At 41.2% G+C, this 17,438-nt stretch overlaps 1 protein-coding gene across 4 annotated transcripts in view; it reads left to right on the top strand.

Moving 5' to 3' along the window:
- Trpc4 (transient receptor potential cation channel subfamily C member 4) overlaps positions 1-17,438 on the top strand; it is a 178,327-nt gene that overhangs the window by 110,453 nt on the left and 50,436 nt on the right. For 3 of the 4 annotated variants that reach the window (XM_052731055.1, XM_052731056.1, XM_052731054.1), the window contains exon 4: positions 9,909-10,245. In XM_052731055.1, coding sequence (XP_052587015.1) covers positions 9,909-10,245 — 337 coding nt within the window. Of the gene's footprint in view, positions 1-9,908; positions 10,246-17,438 lie in introns of those variants that run through there. The other variant, XM_052731057.1, reaches the window with a different exon arrangement.

A 17,438-nucleotide genomic window follows, 5' to 3' on the forward strand; every position in this document is an offset into this window, starting at 1 on the left:
GCCAGGGATACCTAGAGAGACCCTGTCTCTAATATCTGTTTATAAGTCCATGTACATTTATTTAAAATACACATAGCCCATTATCTGTTTTACTGAAATGTTTAGATTGGCAAAAAGGGACTTTTACCCTCTGAAGATGACTTTAATTGTGGAAGAGTGAAATTGGTTTACTGCTTTCTAAAAACTTACACAATTTCATCTTCTCAGGCATAGGAAGTATACCATAGGACCCAGTAATTTCACTCTGGGTGTATACCCAGATTCCTCAGTATGAACCCCTGTGTTTATTGCTGTTTTATTCACTATAGCAAAGAATTAGAATCAACCTAGTTATCAACTAACAGATGAATGGATAATGAAACACACATACACACATATGTGTGTGTATATATATATATATATATGTGTGTGTGTGTGTGTGTGTGTGTATGTGTATGTATGTATATGTGTGTGATGTATTTGTATATATACACACACATTTATCTATATGAATGTTGTTCAGCTCTAAAGAAGAACATAATCACAAAAGTCTGCAGAAAAATGAATGGACTTAGAGTATATAATATTAAGTGAAATCATACAATCTCAGAAAGAAAGAAACTTGACCATTCTCCCTGAGATGCAGAATCTAGCCAATAACATGTATATGTGAAAACAAATGTGCGTATGGGCACAGCATGTTATGTAGAAAGAGAACAAGATGGGCTGAGTAATAGGAGATGAGGAAGGACTGAATGCAGGTGGTGGACATGAGTTATGAAAGAGGACAGAAAGCTAATTGTCTTTCTACTGCTAACCAGGCCCCGTATTTCTCTTTTTTGGTGGTGGATAAGCGAATAAAATGTATTAGATAATGAAAAGTGTAAAATCCACTGTGAAGCTACACAGTTTCCATTCTGGATGGCTATTCTAACTGCATGGAAGTTCATTGAGGTGTATGGACTTTGTTCTGTTTAATTGTAGTGTGTGAATTATTTTATATTTCCACTTTTTCATAATAAAGTTCTTTAAAGAAATAGGAGCGCTGGTTGTTATGTGGAAATATGCAGAGCAGGGAACAGAACAATGATTAGACACTTTTATCTCCTAAGAACGTTTAACATGCATGCTCATCTGCTCTTGTCTGCTCTGGATTCTTGCCCTGGTGGAGACCGAACCACTCTTCAGTCTTTGACTTTAATGGAGATTGAAACACCATTTCTGGATATGCCTTGTCTCTGTGAGGAAGCCTTGTTTGCCTATCGGAGACTGGGGACTGGAGAGTCAGTCCTTAATACCCGGCTATGAGCCACACCTCACTCTCTTTCCCTCTAGTACTGTCCTAAATTATTCAACACATGAAGAAACATTCAGGCATGGTTCCATCAATAGCCAGTAAATTCCTTCCTCCCCCTGTCTGTTCATTTAACTTTAAGCAGCATCCTAGAAATAGTTGCCAATTTCACAAATTATTTCAATTATTTACCTATGCTTTCAGATGGGTAATGGTGAGCAGGCGTGGAGATTGTTCTAACCGCTTCCCTTGGTAATTTTCAAAGAGCTGCCATTATCTAATTGATTATAGTTTCTGGCCACTTAGTTGGCTTTGTTTTCTAGGTTCAACTTATTTGTTTCTTCAGCATTTGTTTGTTTGTTTGTTTGTTTGTTGAGGCGGTTTCTCACTGTGCAGACCAGGCTAGCCTCAAACTCTCGGTTTTCCTGTTTCTGATTCCTGAGTGCTGGGATTACAGGCATGAATCACCATGCCCATGTCAAGTTCAACAGTTTAATGTATTCCGTGTTGAGCTATCATCACCCTCCCTTTTCAGACGGCCTGGCATTTCCAGCCTCCTGTTACTATTCACTTTCATTGCAGATCATCTTCTAAACCAATTCTGAACATAGACCCACGAGTATTTTAGGAAATGTAATCCTGTGCTTGTTTGACTAACATGATTAGTGGGAGTTTGGCTACCCTTCACTGACACAGACATGGTATCAAGTGACAGGACATCTTTGAATCCCATTCTGAAAATCTAGTTTATCCTGCATGTTGAAGGACAGTGATTAGGCAGCCTGATGACCCGATAGACAGTTCTTTGCACTCAAAGCCAGAGGCCTTGTTAGCATGGAGGACAGGCTCTCCAGCTTCTCACTTAGACTTTCTGATCGTTCTTGAGACTTTTTCCATCATCTTCTCAGATCTGATAAAAGATCCATTCGGGTTTTTTTTTTGTGGGGAGAGGTTGTTTGTTTTGTTGTTGCTGTTGTTGTTGTTTTATTTCAAGAAAGCTACTGAAAACAATTTGCAAACTAGTTATTTTATGGACATTCTCTTATTCTTAAGTTACTACTATTATTATGAATGTGATTTTTCTCATAGAAATCCTTCTCTAATAGTTACTCTTTTTATGACATCTTAATTAAAATTTGGTTATAAAATTATTTCTCTCAGCTGTCATGACCTGATATTTTTGTAATCATTAGAATGTATATTTACATTGAATTCTAACTAGTCTTTAAATACTTATTCTATTCTTAGAACTATAAGTAGTTTCATTAGGCATCAAATACATTAAACCAGTGTTTACACACAGTTAACATGGACAGGAGTCGTACATTGCATGTTATTACTGAGTCTAAAGTTGGGAGTGATACCCTGTGTCACTGATGTCCCCAGTTAATGCCAGTGTGGCCTCAGCCCACACTGCAAATAACAAGGACTCAGGAGTTTCCTGAAGAAATCTTTTTATATAGATGCTAAGAGATGGTGACAATGTTCCTTTCTACTGTATCTCTGCTAACTCCACAGTAAATTATAGCCTAGCTCAGGGATTTTGCCTCAAAATTTTTAGTGCGGTCTTTTCTAAACAGAAGCCAAGGTACATTCACCAACCAGCTTGCATTTGTTAAAAGCCTGCCTATTTTTCAGGCTTAACTTGTTGCCTTGAATTTCTGGTGATCATTTTACATTGAGCATCATTTCCCCGGCTTTCTGCACCTCCCTGTTTCAGAAGGTTGTATGAAGTTATCTATAATATCACCGATCTTCAACATACAGTGAGTTCCCAGAAACAGACTTACTAGTTCCGGGAGACTGTGATCTCTCTCACTCCCAATTACCTAGCTAGCATCTGATGGACCGTGCTGACTTTTATCACATCAGGAAACAGCATGGGGAAATAGTGCTTTGATTAACGAAGTAAATAGATATAGCCAGTCACATGATCTGAATATGCTCAGGGAGACTCGAGGAATTGTCTTCATTGTGGACAGAACCATAACTGGGCAACAGACAGCCAGAGTTGAAAGTCACTGGTGACTTTGAAGGGATGTAAATGGCTGATATAACAGAAAAGGGTTTTCAGCTGTGGATTAGTTGGTTCTTGGGAACTCTCTGTGTCCAGAGAGCCCTGAAATCCTGTTATCAACATTATAAAACATATTTTTGGAAAAAACAAAAAAGCTGGGCAGGGGCACTCAAGTCAGGCAGGATGATTGCCTGTAGAATATACATATTTTGCTCTTTTTGAGAATATGGCTGCAGTGCAAATTTTGGGTGTGAGTTTTTAAGCTAGAAAAAAAATATAATGCAAAGCTGAAAATGTGAAGGAAGAGTAAATACTAAATCAATCATATCAGGTCAGAACGTCCATTGTGCTGCACTCATTGTCTGACTCCTTCCAATTTGCATTGTCTGTAGTTAATGTTTCAATTCCTGCCCAGGCAGTGCCAATTGTCCAGTTGATTTAAGTATTTCTTTTAAATATACTCTTTAATTTTATTCTTTCTCATCATTTTCCTTTATGTTTTGGAATTTTAGTATTTTGTGTGCTTTTTAATTCATTCAGGTTGGATCACAATTTATTTGTAAAAACAAGATTAGATTCAGTCATTTTCACAGTGATTAGAATTCTGTGACTCGGCAGTTCTGTATATACTCAAAGAATCAGGCTTTAGAAATGTCTTCAAGGTTATTAGAGTACAAATGATGAGGAATTTAGAAATAATCGTCAGTGCCTCTTTTGTCAATGTCTGGGACCGGTGTAAATCTGAACGTTTGTGACGTTTCCTTGTGAGTGTCCAGGCCATGGCTGGAGTTGTGCTCGAAATTCTCTTCCTGAAGGGGTTGACTAGAGGCTGAAGTGTGGACCTGTAGTGAGATTCCCTTCACCCAGGCCGGGAGTGTGCAGAGGGTGGTGGTTCCCGTGACAGATTCTGCTGCAGGAAGACAAATGGAGGAGCCCAGGCTCCTGGCCCCCAGCTTCCTGTGAGCAACGCTGCTGTGTCCCACCAGGGCTCAGCGGAAATGTCAGTTCTCTGGAAGAGTCCTTCAGAAGGAGTTGGAGGAAGCTGAGCAAACTGACAGGAAGTAGGAAAAGAGAAGAAATGAGGGAGACAGGAAGTTAGGAAGAAGACAAAAGGGACGGGAAGAAAGAGTAGGACGAGATCACCTATTTCAGCAATTAAAAGTTGTTTTTTTTAATAAAAAAAAATCCTGTAATACATGTCTTTTGGGTTCTGAGTTCCCTCACCCAAGATGTTTTTTTTCTAGTTCCTTCCATTTTACTTTCAAATTTCATAATTTCATTTTTCTTGACAGCTGAATAATATTCCATTATGTAAATGTACCACTTTTTAATTATCCGTCTTCTAGTTTATGGACATCTAGGCTGTTTCCAGTCTCCGGCTATTATGAACAGAGCAGCAGTGAACACTGATGAGCAAATTCCCTGTAATACAATGTAGAGCCCCGAACACAAAAAGACAACTATTTTATGTTTTCTCTTACATGTGGACGTTAGCGTTCAGCTTTTGATAGGTGTGCTACAATCCAAATATCCACAGAGGTTGGGTACTTACTGAAGGAGGAGAGGGGAGTAAAGGATCATCCCGAAAGACAAAATAGAGTTGAGTGTTATGGAGAGATGAAGGGAGAGTAGACTTGGAGGACTGAGCGGGGTCAGGGCAGGGTAAAGGAGGGGATGCGGAGAGACAGCTAACACTCCAGGCCTTTTGAAGGGCCATGTGGAAACCTACTACTGTAGAAGCTTCCTAAATTATATGCCTATGCAAAAGGGTTATAAATGGAGTCACCAAAAAAAAATAAGGAAGACAGTGCTCCAGCTAGACATCTTATGACACAAGTAAAACCTCTAGTGCCACGAAGAGGTGACATCTTAGCTAGTCCCAGCACCCACATGGCAGGTCACCACTGTCTGTAACTCCAGCTCTAGGAGACCCAATTCCCTCTTCTGGCTCCTGCACACATCAGGTACACATGTGTTGCACTTACATACTTGTAGGCATACACATAAAATAAAAAGTAAATCTCAAGTGAACACTATAGCTTGAATTAGGGCCCATGTGTTTAAGGCTTGGTTCCTAGCTTGTTTCTGTTGGAGGGGGATCCTCATGGTATCAATGGGATGTCCCCATTCAATACCTCGGGGTAACGAAGGGGATGATGGAACATTCATTCTCTCCCACCATGACGTATGACCTTTCCATCAACCAAAGATGGTCTGATAACTCTAAAGTTGTGAGTGCCAAAATAAGGGTGGGGTCTCTTACCCTGTCAGGAAACTTAGATCAGGAGAGGGAGAGTCATGAGTCCTCAACTTCATTTAGACCATGTTGACCCATCTCTATACCTTTCGTTCACTTTTCCTGAGTGTATGAAATGTGTTATTCTCTGCTTACTCTCTCGATTGGTCTGTTCATATGTGGGGACTGATGAGATCATAGCCATTTTTACTCACAGTTTTTCCATCTTTAATGGATTCAGTTTGTCCCATTAAAATGTTTTAACCAGGCTGGAGAGAGAGCTCAGTAGTTAAGAGAACTTTTTGTGCTTACAGAGGACCCAGCATCCATGTTGTGTGGTTCAAAGCCATCAGTAACTTCAGTTCTAGGGGATCTGATGCCCTCTTCTGGCCTGTGTGGTCACCAAACATACACATGGTGCACATACATACACACAAGCAAAACACATATAAATAAAATGAACAAATCTTTTAAAAAATGTTAAGCACAAGGTGTCTTCAGTGTTTTTGATCTTAGCCATTCTGACAGGTGTAAGGTGGTATCTCAGAATTGTTTTGATTTGCATTTCCCTGATGATTAGGGATGTTGAGCAATTCCTTAAATGTCTTTCGGCCATTTGAGTTTCCTCTGTTGAGAATTCTCTGTTTAGTTCTATAGCCCATTTCTTAATTGGACTGTTGGGCATCTTGATGTCTAATTTCTTGAGTTCCTTATATATTCTGGATATCAGTCCTCTGGGAGTCCAATCAGCGAGAATGAGGAGGGTTTATATGAGCGAGAATTGTTGAGACCAAGGTTGGATAAAGCACAGGGACAAATAGCCAAATGAATGGAAACACATGAACTATGAACCAATGGCTGAGGGGTCCCCACTGGATCAGGCCCTCTGAATAGGTGAGACAGTTGATTGGCTTGATCTGTTTGGGAGGCATCCAGGCAGTGGGACCGGGTCCTGTGCTCATTGCATGAGTTGACTGTTTGAAACCTGGGGCCTATGCAGGGTCGCTTGGCTTGGCCTGGGAGGAGGGGACTGGACCTACCTGGACTGAGTCTACCAGGTTGATCTCAGTCTGTGGGGAAGGCTTTGCCCTGGAGGAGATGGGAATGGGGGGGGCTGGGGGGGAGGTGAGGGGGACGGGAGGGGGAGAACAAGGGAATCCGTGGCTGATATGTAGAACTGAATTGTATTGCAAAATAAATAAAAAAAATTTTAAGCACAAAGAATCTTTTAGCCTGTGCTAAATTCTAATTCTTTAAGAATATTACATCATGGGAAATGAAATAAACGTTACATTATTTGCATATGTGGGAAGGACCATGTGGAGCAAATGGGGCTCTGGAAGGAACAGAGCTTCTTAAGGGTCCATCGTGAGCTTGGTGAGGACTCTGCAACAGAACTCTGCTTTACCTTTGGAAAGCCTGGCTTGGGTCAGAAAAAAAAAAAAAGCCTCGATTCTTTGATATAAATTTAAACATTGTTTTCTACAGCACCTTAAAGGCACTTAAATTACTCACAATAAAAACAGAATGCCCTCCTCACCCCAGTCTAGAGGAAAAGACTCTTTTTATCTGTATTTACTTAGCACATGATCATAAAAATTTGATTTGTTTCATGCTACTCTGCCCACTGTATGTTTGGATTAGTAAGTGTGGAGGACAAGAAGATGAACTGTCATTCATATCTAATCAACATGACCCAACACCTCAGATGCTGAATTGCTCTTTGTTTTAATTAAATGTATTGATTTTACATTATGAATGCAGTTTCCCCTCCCTCCTGTACTCCCATTCCCCTCCCTCCACCTTCTCTCTGTGCATCCCCACAATCCACTCCTCTTCCATTTCTGTTCAGAAAAGGACGGGCCTTCCATGGATATCAACAAAACATGGCATATCAAGTTGCAGTAAGTCTAAGCACTTCCCCATGTGTTAAGGCTGGGCAAGGTGACCCAGTATGAGGGGTATCGTCCCAGAAGCCAGCAAAAGAGTTAGAGGCAGCCTCTGCTCGCACTGTTAGGAGTCCCACAAGAGGACCAAGTCACAGAACTGACACATATATGCAGAGGGCCCAGATCAGTCCCATGCAGGCTCCCTAGCTGTCAGTTCAGCCTCTGTGAGCTCCTATGAACCCGGGTTACTTGATTCTGTGAGTTTTCTTGTGATGTCTACAATCCTTCCTCCCTCTCTTCATCAGTATTTCCCAAGCTCAGCCTACTATTCTTTTTGTTCTCAGGGAAGCATCCTTTCTGGTCACCCAGGGTTCATTTGCTTACACACCATCAAAAAAGAGGCAGGGATAAGTCTTACCTACAGGATGTTCATATGGCTAAGAGCAGAAGAAGAACCATGAGGGCTGTGGGGAGGGTGAAAAGAGCTACGAAGGGACAGGTGTTTAGTCTGCATGTAGAGACAGCCGTTTTGTGATGCCAACAGAGTCCTTCTTCAGGTCGTTAATGTCAGCCTCACTCAGCACCACACTGCCATTTCTCAAATACACCGTACACTTCACCATCAGTGTAGGCCGTTACCCACTGCCATGTCTTGTCGTGGACAGCTTTCTTCTCTCTGAAAGGAATCCCCGACCACTGCACCCAGAAGACGTCACTTCCTCTCCATTCATGTGATGTGGAGGTGTCAGTCGCAGTGAAGAAACTTGTGGTAGAAATCCTGAACCGTGTGTTTAAGCACTCCCTCTTGGTCTGAATTGTATAATTACAGAGACTTCTTACAGCTTTTCTGCCCTCCTCATTTAAGAGGAGAAAGCAGGATCTGTGCTACATCCTAAGCTTGTCACTGGGGTAAAATGTTTGCGAAATATCTTGTGTATGATAGCCGGTGTATTTCATAATGTGCTTGGTGATTTCCTACTAAATTCAGCTATCATGACTTTCATTGACTTGATTATAATATTGTATGTTTATTTGCCTATTAACTGAACCCAATTGAATACATATTTGCTTTTATGATAACAAAATCCATACATGTTTATGACAGAAAATCTAAATAAAGAAGAAAAATGAAAACCACGTGAAAGTCATGAAAAATAACTACACCAAGAAGTTATGATGTTAGCAAACAAATGAATTTCATATCCTCTGTATGTAGGTGCAGGGTACCTGAGTGCCATCCCCTGCACCCCGCGCCCCCAGTGGTCCCCGGCTTGCCCAAGGCTAAGGGGTCAAGCTCAAACTCTCCATGTGGCACTGAACTGGAGAGACTTTCATCTTAGGTCCCCTTTCTCCTGAGGGTGCTGGGGATACCCACTTAGTAACTTATCTAGGAAGTGTGACTGATCCCTCTTCACCCCCAAAAGTCCCCTCCACTCAGTGGGAGGGTTCAGAGCAATGTCCCAAGCAGAACAGGATATGGGTCACAGAAGTTTCCCAGCCAGGAACACTTTGTTCCAAAGTCCCCCAGAATGGAAGCTGTTCAGGATTGCCTCTGGCAGCCAGGATTCCAGGGTGTCCAGGGCTGCTAGAGAACCCCCTGACTCAACCAACAACAACACAACATTGCATCCCACCCCGAGAGTTTTCTTAAATATCTGACCATATTTTTTACATAATATATCCTATGTCTGTTGAATAGCTCTGTGTGTGTGTGTGTGTGTGTGTGTGTGTGTGTGTGTGTGTGTGAATTTGACACAAACCTAGACACCCCTGGGAAGAGGGAATGTCAAATGAAGAGTTGCCCCCATCAGGATGTTATGTGGGAACGTCTGTGGGAACATTTTCTACATTGCTAATTGATGTAGGAGGGCCCATCCTGCTATGAGAACCATCTCTGGGCAGGGGGCCCTGGACTTTGTAAGAAAGATAGATGAGCAAGCCAATAAATGGCGTTCCTCCATGGTCTCTACTTGAGCTACCGCCTCCAGGTTCCTACCATGGCTTCCTTGCGTAATGGACTCTAACCTGTAAGCTAAATAAATCATTTCCTCCCCAAATTGCTTCTGTGGTCAGTGTTTTATCACAGCACCAGAGAATGAAACTAGAACACTGTGTTATTCTTATTCCTTCCCTCTGTCTCCACTTCAGGTGCCGGTACCCTGTTTTGACTTCGTTTAAGTCCACATGCAGCACTGTGTCTTGAGCAAAATAGGTGTTCATTATACGGTATTTCTCAGAATGACTCAGTGTTCGATTATTTTACTGTAGTATCAAGTGAACTACAGCTTGTGTCTTTGAATTCTAATATTGCTTTCCCAAAGACTATATGGTTCGTTTAAATTTTATTTTAATGTGAAATAAGGAAAACACTAAAAGTTGTCATTTTACTAAAACTGTATATTCAAGGATAAAGCTGACTCTTGAGTTCTTCCGGCTGAACTGAGGTCACTGCGTACAAACAGGGACTTAATTTTCCTTGTCCTTTCTTCCTAGTTTGTTGCCCAGCCCAACTGCCAGCAGCTGCTCGCATCCCGCTGGTACGATGAGTTCCCCGGCTGGAGGAGAAGACACTGGGCGGTGAAGATGGTGACGTGTTTCATTATAGGCCTGCTTTTCCCCGTCTTCTCCGTGTGCTACCTGATAGCTCCCAAAAGCCCACTCGGACTGTTCATCCGAAAGCCCTTCATCAAGTTTATCTGCCACACGGCCTCCTATCTGACCTTTTTGTTCCTGCTGCTGCTAGCCTCTCAGCACATCGACAGGTCAGACTTGAACAGACAAGGTCCACCACCAACCATCGTGGAGTGGATGATATTACCGTGGGTCCTGGGTAAATGTGTTACCTTAGAAAATATAATACCAAACGTGTTTCTGCCATGGAGTTCTGTTGCCTAGAAAGAGCATTCGCTAATGTTTGGGGCTGAGGGGGATTACACGTCGGCTCTGGCTGTGGTCGCGCTAACCCTCAAAACCAAACAGATGTCTTGCCAGCTGTGGTGGGCTTGATCCCGAAGGCAGCCCGGGAAAGGCAATCTCAGGTTATAAGATTACAGGTGTTGATGACTCCATGTCCCACAAATGACTCAGAGTTTGTGCCTTGCTTGTCTTTTGAATCTTTTTGGTGAGTGTCATTGGTGACACATAATCTCTTATGTTTCTCCTGTGCTGGCATCTTAAGCCAAGGCCTTTACAGGGGTAAGCAAATGGTCTGCCGCTGACTGAGCTGCATCCCCAGCCCCAGTTTGCCTTTCATAGGATAAGTCTCTCTAAAGAACTGATTATGTATATATATATATATATATATATATATATATATATATATATATATATATATATAACATAATATTTTTAAAACCTTAACTACTTTTTTAATCTTTGAAAATTCTGTAGTTAGAAAATTAGGATATTAAACAACAGAAAAATGTCAACCTCCATGTTACCAAAGATAATTATTTTAGAACTGCAACAAATCAGAGTAGAAACCTCATTTATTAATATTAGGAACTGTGTTTTCCTTCCATTCTTCCTGTTACTGTAGCCATGCTTAGAATTTGCATTTTAATTATCCTTTTCTATATCCTACTGTGGTTTATGGAGAAATCGCATTCCTCCACTTACCTCTTTGCTTGAGATCCCTGTAGTATCAAACTCAGCTCGTTAGGAAACATGACATACTTCACAATTCACAATCTCAGGAGATCTGCTTAGGTTAACTTCAAAACTGTGAGGAGACTCAAGTGAGGAACCAGTAGGGAGAAAGAAGATTCACCTTCAGTCCTAAAACTTACCATCAGCCTCAATAGTAGCTAAGAAAAAAGTACATTGACCTGAGATTAGCTGTTTTACATTTTACTACTTTTTTATAAATACCATCCCAAGTGAACCATAGAGTCAGTTTTAACTAATCTGATGTGCATACACTATGTGCTTATTTAGGTTAAAAGGAAAGTTTAGATCTGTAAGTCTTCAAAAAGTCATTACAGCATTAGAGTTGATAGTAAGATGAAATTATTGCTCTCCACCAAATTATCTCACACAAGGGACATGTTTTACATTAATTTTCTTCATTAAAAAAATTTCTAGAATAATTCTTACCAAAACACTTAAGAGGTCCTATCTAAGCATTCATAACTCACATTGCTTATCTGGAAATCCTGCCGTCCTAAGTGGATCGCACACCTTTTTTAGGAAAGTGTTACAAATGCTGTGTCATAAGCCAACGTAGTCTTTCTAGTCTTTGTGGAACCAGTGAGTGTACACTGAATACCTTCAAAGGGTCAAAGGGTGGGACTATTGCACAGCGAACTAAAGGCACTCGCCCAGATGGAGGTTAAATTTCACTGGAAGGAAAGAGTAATGAATTAATGATCAGAACTGCAAAAAAATGCTAAATATTATAAAAATAGAAACTTTGAATAACATTTGTAGTTAAAACTGCCTTTGACTGCCTGCTATATGGTAAATTAGTAGCAGAATATTCCTTGACATGTGCATGAAGCAATGATACCTGAGCCACAGCTCAGTGGTTAATGTATAGACTTAAGTGTATTATAATTCCAGCAGTCTGAGGTATCTGCTAGAGGCAACCTTTTCAGGATGATATTATTGCAGGGGGCTAATTGATTTGGGAGCTTTTAGAGTGAAAAGGTATTTCCTAGAGTTAAAAAAACGTGTGTGAATGATTATCTCACTTCATTCATAGGGCCTGCGATAAATGGTGTCTATGTATCGGGTAGATCTCTCAAAATAGTTATACTGTTGAATCCTGAGAGCCAAGCCGGGTGGTAGTGGCACACGCCTTTGATCCCAGCACTTGGGAGGCAGAGCCAGGTGGATCTCTGTGAGTTCGAGGCCAGCCTGGTCTATAGAGCGAGTTCCAGGACAGGCTCCAAAGCTACACAGAGAAATCCTGTCTTGAAAAGCCAAACAAAACAAACAAACAAACAAAAAAATCATGAGAGCCACACCATTAAGACTGAGTCTGAAGTACTCTAGAGCATCCAGGTTTATAAGAGCTGTGAGCTGTGACTGGGATACTTCTGTGGAGAGGCTGCCGCTATGGAACTTAAAGCATAAGCAGTCACAAACCCTCAGGGATTTCAGTGCCTTCATCAATAAAGGGAAAGGATTTTCACTGGATGACATTTAACATGCCTTTGAATCTACTGAGCTGCCCTGATTAGCAAGAGAGAATTGCCATTCTCACAAAGGGGCAGGAGACAACATGGGGTCAAGTGTTTATACCCTTCTACAAACATGTGATATAGATTAAAAGGGTGTGGTCCGATTTGATGGCTGTATCAGTGAATCATCTATATTTTCTTGCCCAAGGCTGATAGCTGATGAAGTAGGACATCTTTGGTTCCATTTCCTTACCTAAACATTTCCTAGTTCATGCATTGTAAGGTTCTAGATTTATAATAATAGGACGGAATGACTTGAGGCTGGAGAGATGGCTTAGTGGTTAAGAGCACTGGCTACTCCTGCAGAGGATCAGGTTCAGTTACCAGCATCACCATGGCAGCACAACCGTCTATAACTCCAGTTCCACCATTTTCTGGCTTTTGAAGGTACTACATGCATATGGTGCACATATACACATGCAGGCAAATACTTAATACATATAAAATAAAATTAAGGAAAAGAAAAAAATTCCTTGGGATACTAGTTTTCAGACCTTCCAAAGGCCAGTTTGAGCTTTTCCTCAAGATCCATTATAACAGGTAAATATATGCCATACTTTTTTATAGTGCATAAAAATAAATATATATACATGTTCATATACATATATACACTTATATAATCAACTTAGCAAAAAAATTGTGACAATTTTTGTCATTAAAACTTTCCAACAATAACATTTTGTTATCAAAGTAGCTTGCTCTTCAGTAAAAGTTGTCATATATTAAATAATGCTTTGCTCCTGAGAGGAAGTACAACGGCTGTGCAGTGATTGGCAGTAAGTCATGCCTATGAATAGGCCACAGTCAAACAGCATGTAAATCTATGCACTGTGAGCAGGATGAGAAGGGTGAACTGAGGAGATGATGGAGCAGAGAGAGGAATCTCAGCTCTGTTAAAAATAGAGCCTGTTGAATTGCGAGCCACAAGGCAAGACGCACTCATAATATCCACGTTACCCAGCTTGCCTGCATCACAGGCTTTTTTAGCATTTTTTTCTTGAGCCGCATTGGTTTCTCATTTCCACCATTTGCTGTATAATTTATAGCTTAAAGTGTTGATATTAACAAGTCTGAAAATTTTCAACTGAGTCTGCCAAATAGGCAATGTGGAATTATTAATGTTCATCTTATCATCTTAACACTCATAGGAACCAACAATCTATCTTATTCTGACCATTTTCAATGTATATATGTATAATTTATATATTTATATATACATATATGTATATAATTTTTATTCTTGTGACCATTTTCATTTTCCATCTTTTGGTGCTAGGGAGGGAACCCAGAGTCTCTTTCAGACTGAGCATGTACTCTACCACTGAGCCATACCTCAATGACCCATGTTTTCAGATAGTCACTAAGTTCATATGTCTTCAATGACTCATGATTTCAGCCTTACTTCTAAAGCACCTAGGACCTCTATCAGCTCCAAGTGATGTTACAATTATAAGAAACTAACCTTTAGCTTTCTTCCTCTCTTCCCCCTTGGCACAATGCTTAAGTAAGTTCAACAGACTAGCTGTAGTCATGGACAGATCCAAACCCAGTGGCAGAACAGCCATTTGATATTTTAAAGGACTATTGTAATATTTAAAAAAAAGACAACCATTACAGTATGACACATCTTCCTGTGTATCTATATTTATGGGTTGTTTTAAAAGCTATTTTTATATAGTTATGCACAGTAAACTATCAAGACATACAGTATTTAGGAATATTCAAATTGTTGTTTGTGCATTAACTCACTCGCAGTAACTGAATTCTTTACTGGGGAAAAAATGAACTCTGTCAGGCTGTGGCAGTGTAGGTCCAATTTAACACTCAAAGACAAATCTACAGGCCTCCTGAGAATGTTGGTGTCTAGTGTAGATGGGAAGAGGGGAACATATGGGAAAAGCAAGCTGTACACCCAAACATGAAAAGGTCAAAGAGTTGGATGGGTGCTTGAATTAGTTTTCCTTGGTTTGAAATAACAGCAATAGCTATTGTTGCCTAACAGTATTAGAAGCTAAAGAGGCTGAACAATGCAAATGCCTGTTCTCCTAGGGCTGTCACGGTAACGCTGCTCCATCTTGCTGTAGTGAATGATGGGAATATCTCATTTCACAGAAAGGAGACAGGCCTTGAGAAGCTAGAGTCCTTGTCCAAAATCAAGGGTCCAGCAGGTGCATGTTAGTACAACAAATCCCAGAGCTTCCAAGCAAGAGCCTTGGTCCTCTGTGAGACACTGAGCCAGGAATGAGAGACACAGGATTACAGGGAGCAAGAGCTTCTAGAACACCAAGCCTCCTCACATGCACACTGTTTCCTGCGTCTCCTCCACCTTGACAGGGGTTCAGGGTGACTGAGCAGTGTATGCGATTCATTAGAGGTGTAATGCATTTCAGGATGCACTTTGGTTGTGACAATGTCGAGTAACACATTTGTACACAATAAATCCTTTGTTCCACCTCACCACACTGCTGCTGCACCCCCTCCCCGCCACCTTTCCCACTGGTCTGGAACAGTCTATGTGGCTCTCTAGTGCTGGAATAAGCAATGTCTTGGAGACATGAAGGAAGGGGGGAATGGAGAAGGGGTGTAAGAGAAGAAAGGAAGGAGAAAAAGTGGTTGAAGGGAGAAAAGAAAGTGAGAACAAGGAGAGGAGGAAGAGTGGGACGGGAGCGAGCGAGCGAGGGAGGGAGGGAAGTGTACATTTCCTTTCTAGTTTCAAAGAATCACTTTCTGGGACATAAAGTTGAGTTCCCTTGATTCTGAGAACATTATTAATATTTAAACTTCTATTGAGAGCGATGCATTTGTAAAAGGTGTTTCAGTCAATTGTTTTTAAAAGTCCTGAGAATGTGTCTTCAGTGGAACATGGTAACCTTCATAGTAAAAAACTGAATTAGCTCATTTAAAAACTGTGCATTGTGTGACTTCTACTAGTCATTGAAAGGGTGCCTGCAGCAAAGAAGCATGTCTTCCCATCAATCTCAATATTCTGTTATAATTTTCATGGAAGTGTTTAAATTAAAGAAGATCCTATAAAAAATGCTACTACATTACTCAAACTTCCTAACTGATTATTAAATAGTTATACTTAGGTATGAACATTCTAACTTCTATCTGACACGGCATTCCTTTAAACTAACCTGAAGACACGGCCTTCCTTCATTTTGTCTTCCTACTCTGTTTCCCTAAAATAGTGATGTCAGAACCACAGTGACTTAGGGTTTTCAAATGTCTTCAAATGCAGGATAATTATTGCCATTTACATCACGTCAGCCATTCTTGCTGGTCTGCTGACTACAGTCAGAACCCCTGGGGATTATTTTGAGAAAATTGAGATTTTGAGTTATCATCTTGCTTAGTTGATTCAGACATTGCAGAGGTACTTTAAACACACTCAAGACTGAGAAACAATTACGGAAGAAAATTTTCATATAGATTCAGTTCTCATATGACAGTTATAAGAAACTCTATTCCTTAGACTCTAGATGCAAATTAGTTTTACTTTTTCCAGCCATTCTATTCAGCCCCCCTCTAAATTAGAGAGCTTTTCTCTATTTTTGAATGAGATCGCTCTTAGATATTGATTTCCTGAAACCTTGAGTTATTATAATGTAAGAGCAGCTTATTGGATTGTAACATTTTGAACTAATTCTTTGAGAAATCCATACAGTGTGTTTTCATCGAATTCATCCCCATTCCTCTCGCAACTCACCCCCATCTTCCCCCAGATCCATCCCCACTTCTAACCACAACTTTTGTCTTCTTTTTTAAAATAACTCATCAAGTCCTATTTGTGTTGGCCATGTACTCCTGGGCATGAGTCCATCCACTGGGGGGTGATTGACTCTCCCTCCCCCCAGAAGCCATCAGGTATGCATAGATCCTTAGTTAGGGGATCAAGCCACCAAATATCCATAGATCCCTATTTAGGGGACAGGGCCTCTTTCTCTTTTCTCCTCCATGCTAGAATGTTGATGGGCTTGATCATGTGCAGGTCTTGTGCGGTCAGCCACAGCTGCTGTGAGTTCCTGAACACAGAGGTCCTGTCAGGTCCAGACAACACTGTTTTCGCTGCTTATTATGATCTTTCCTCCCCCTCTTCCACTGTGGTCCCCGAGCCTTAGGAGGGGTGGAGGTAGAGATGTCCCATTTGTGGCAGACAGCTCCACCACCCTTCTCTGCTCTTTGACCTGTTGTGGAGTGGCCCTTAAATCCAATCAGCAAAGGACTGGGCTATTTTGAAAACTTTAAACTTATAACCACTTTACAGACTTTCTCTTCTCAATGACAGACTGGTTACGTCTTGAAGGACCTGGATGTGTTCATCTACACATGACTCACGCTTCAACTCCAACCCCAGGGCACACAGATCTCTACTCTCTCCATTCCCATTGTCTTAGGGAAGACAGATGACAGCAGAAGCTAAGTCTTCATTAACCCACTGGTGCCCCAGCCATACCTCTTCCTGAGTGTCCTGCTATGTGGGAATCACTGAGGACCTGTGCCGGGCACGAAAGTGCTGACCTTCTATGGAAAGACTGTGCTCTCTAGATGGCCCTGCTGTGCCTGCACACTGCAAGGTTCTCAGGATTGGGTTCAGCTCTGTATGATGTCTTGCAGACCCTCAATCCCTGCACCCTGCTGTCAGTCTGTATGGTCTTCTGTGGCCCCTCAAGTCTCTCTTGAGTTTGGCAAGAAGAGTCACACTCAGCTTTTCCCTGCATCATTCAGGACTTAACAAGAGGACTGCCAGTCCAGACACATGGAACAGTAAGAGTTCAGGCTGCCACCAGCTGCACCACTGACAGCCTGCATGGTTTTCCCTTTCCATGATGAACTGGAC

Source organism: Peromyscus californicus, unplaced genomic scaffold (assembly GCF_007827085.1).
Source record: "Peromyscus californicus insignis strain IS unplaced genomic scaffold, ASM782708v3 Scaffold_9__1_contigs__length_137607984, whole genome shotgun sequence".
Classification (NCBI taxonomy): Eukaryota; Metazoa; Chordata; class Mammalia; order Rodentia; family Cricetidae; genus Peromyscus; species Peromyscus californicus.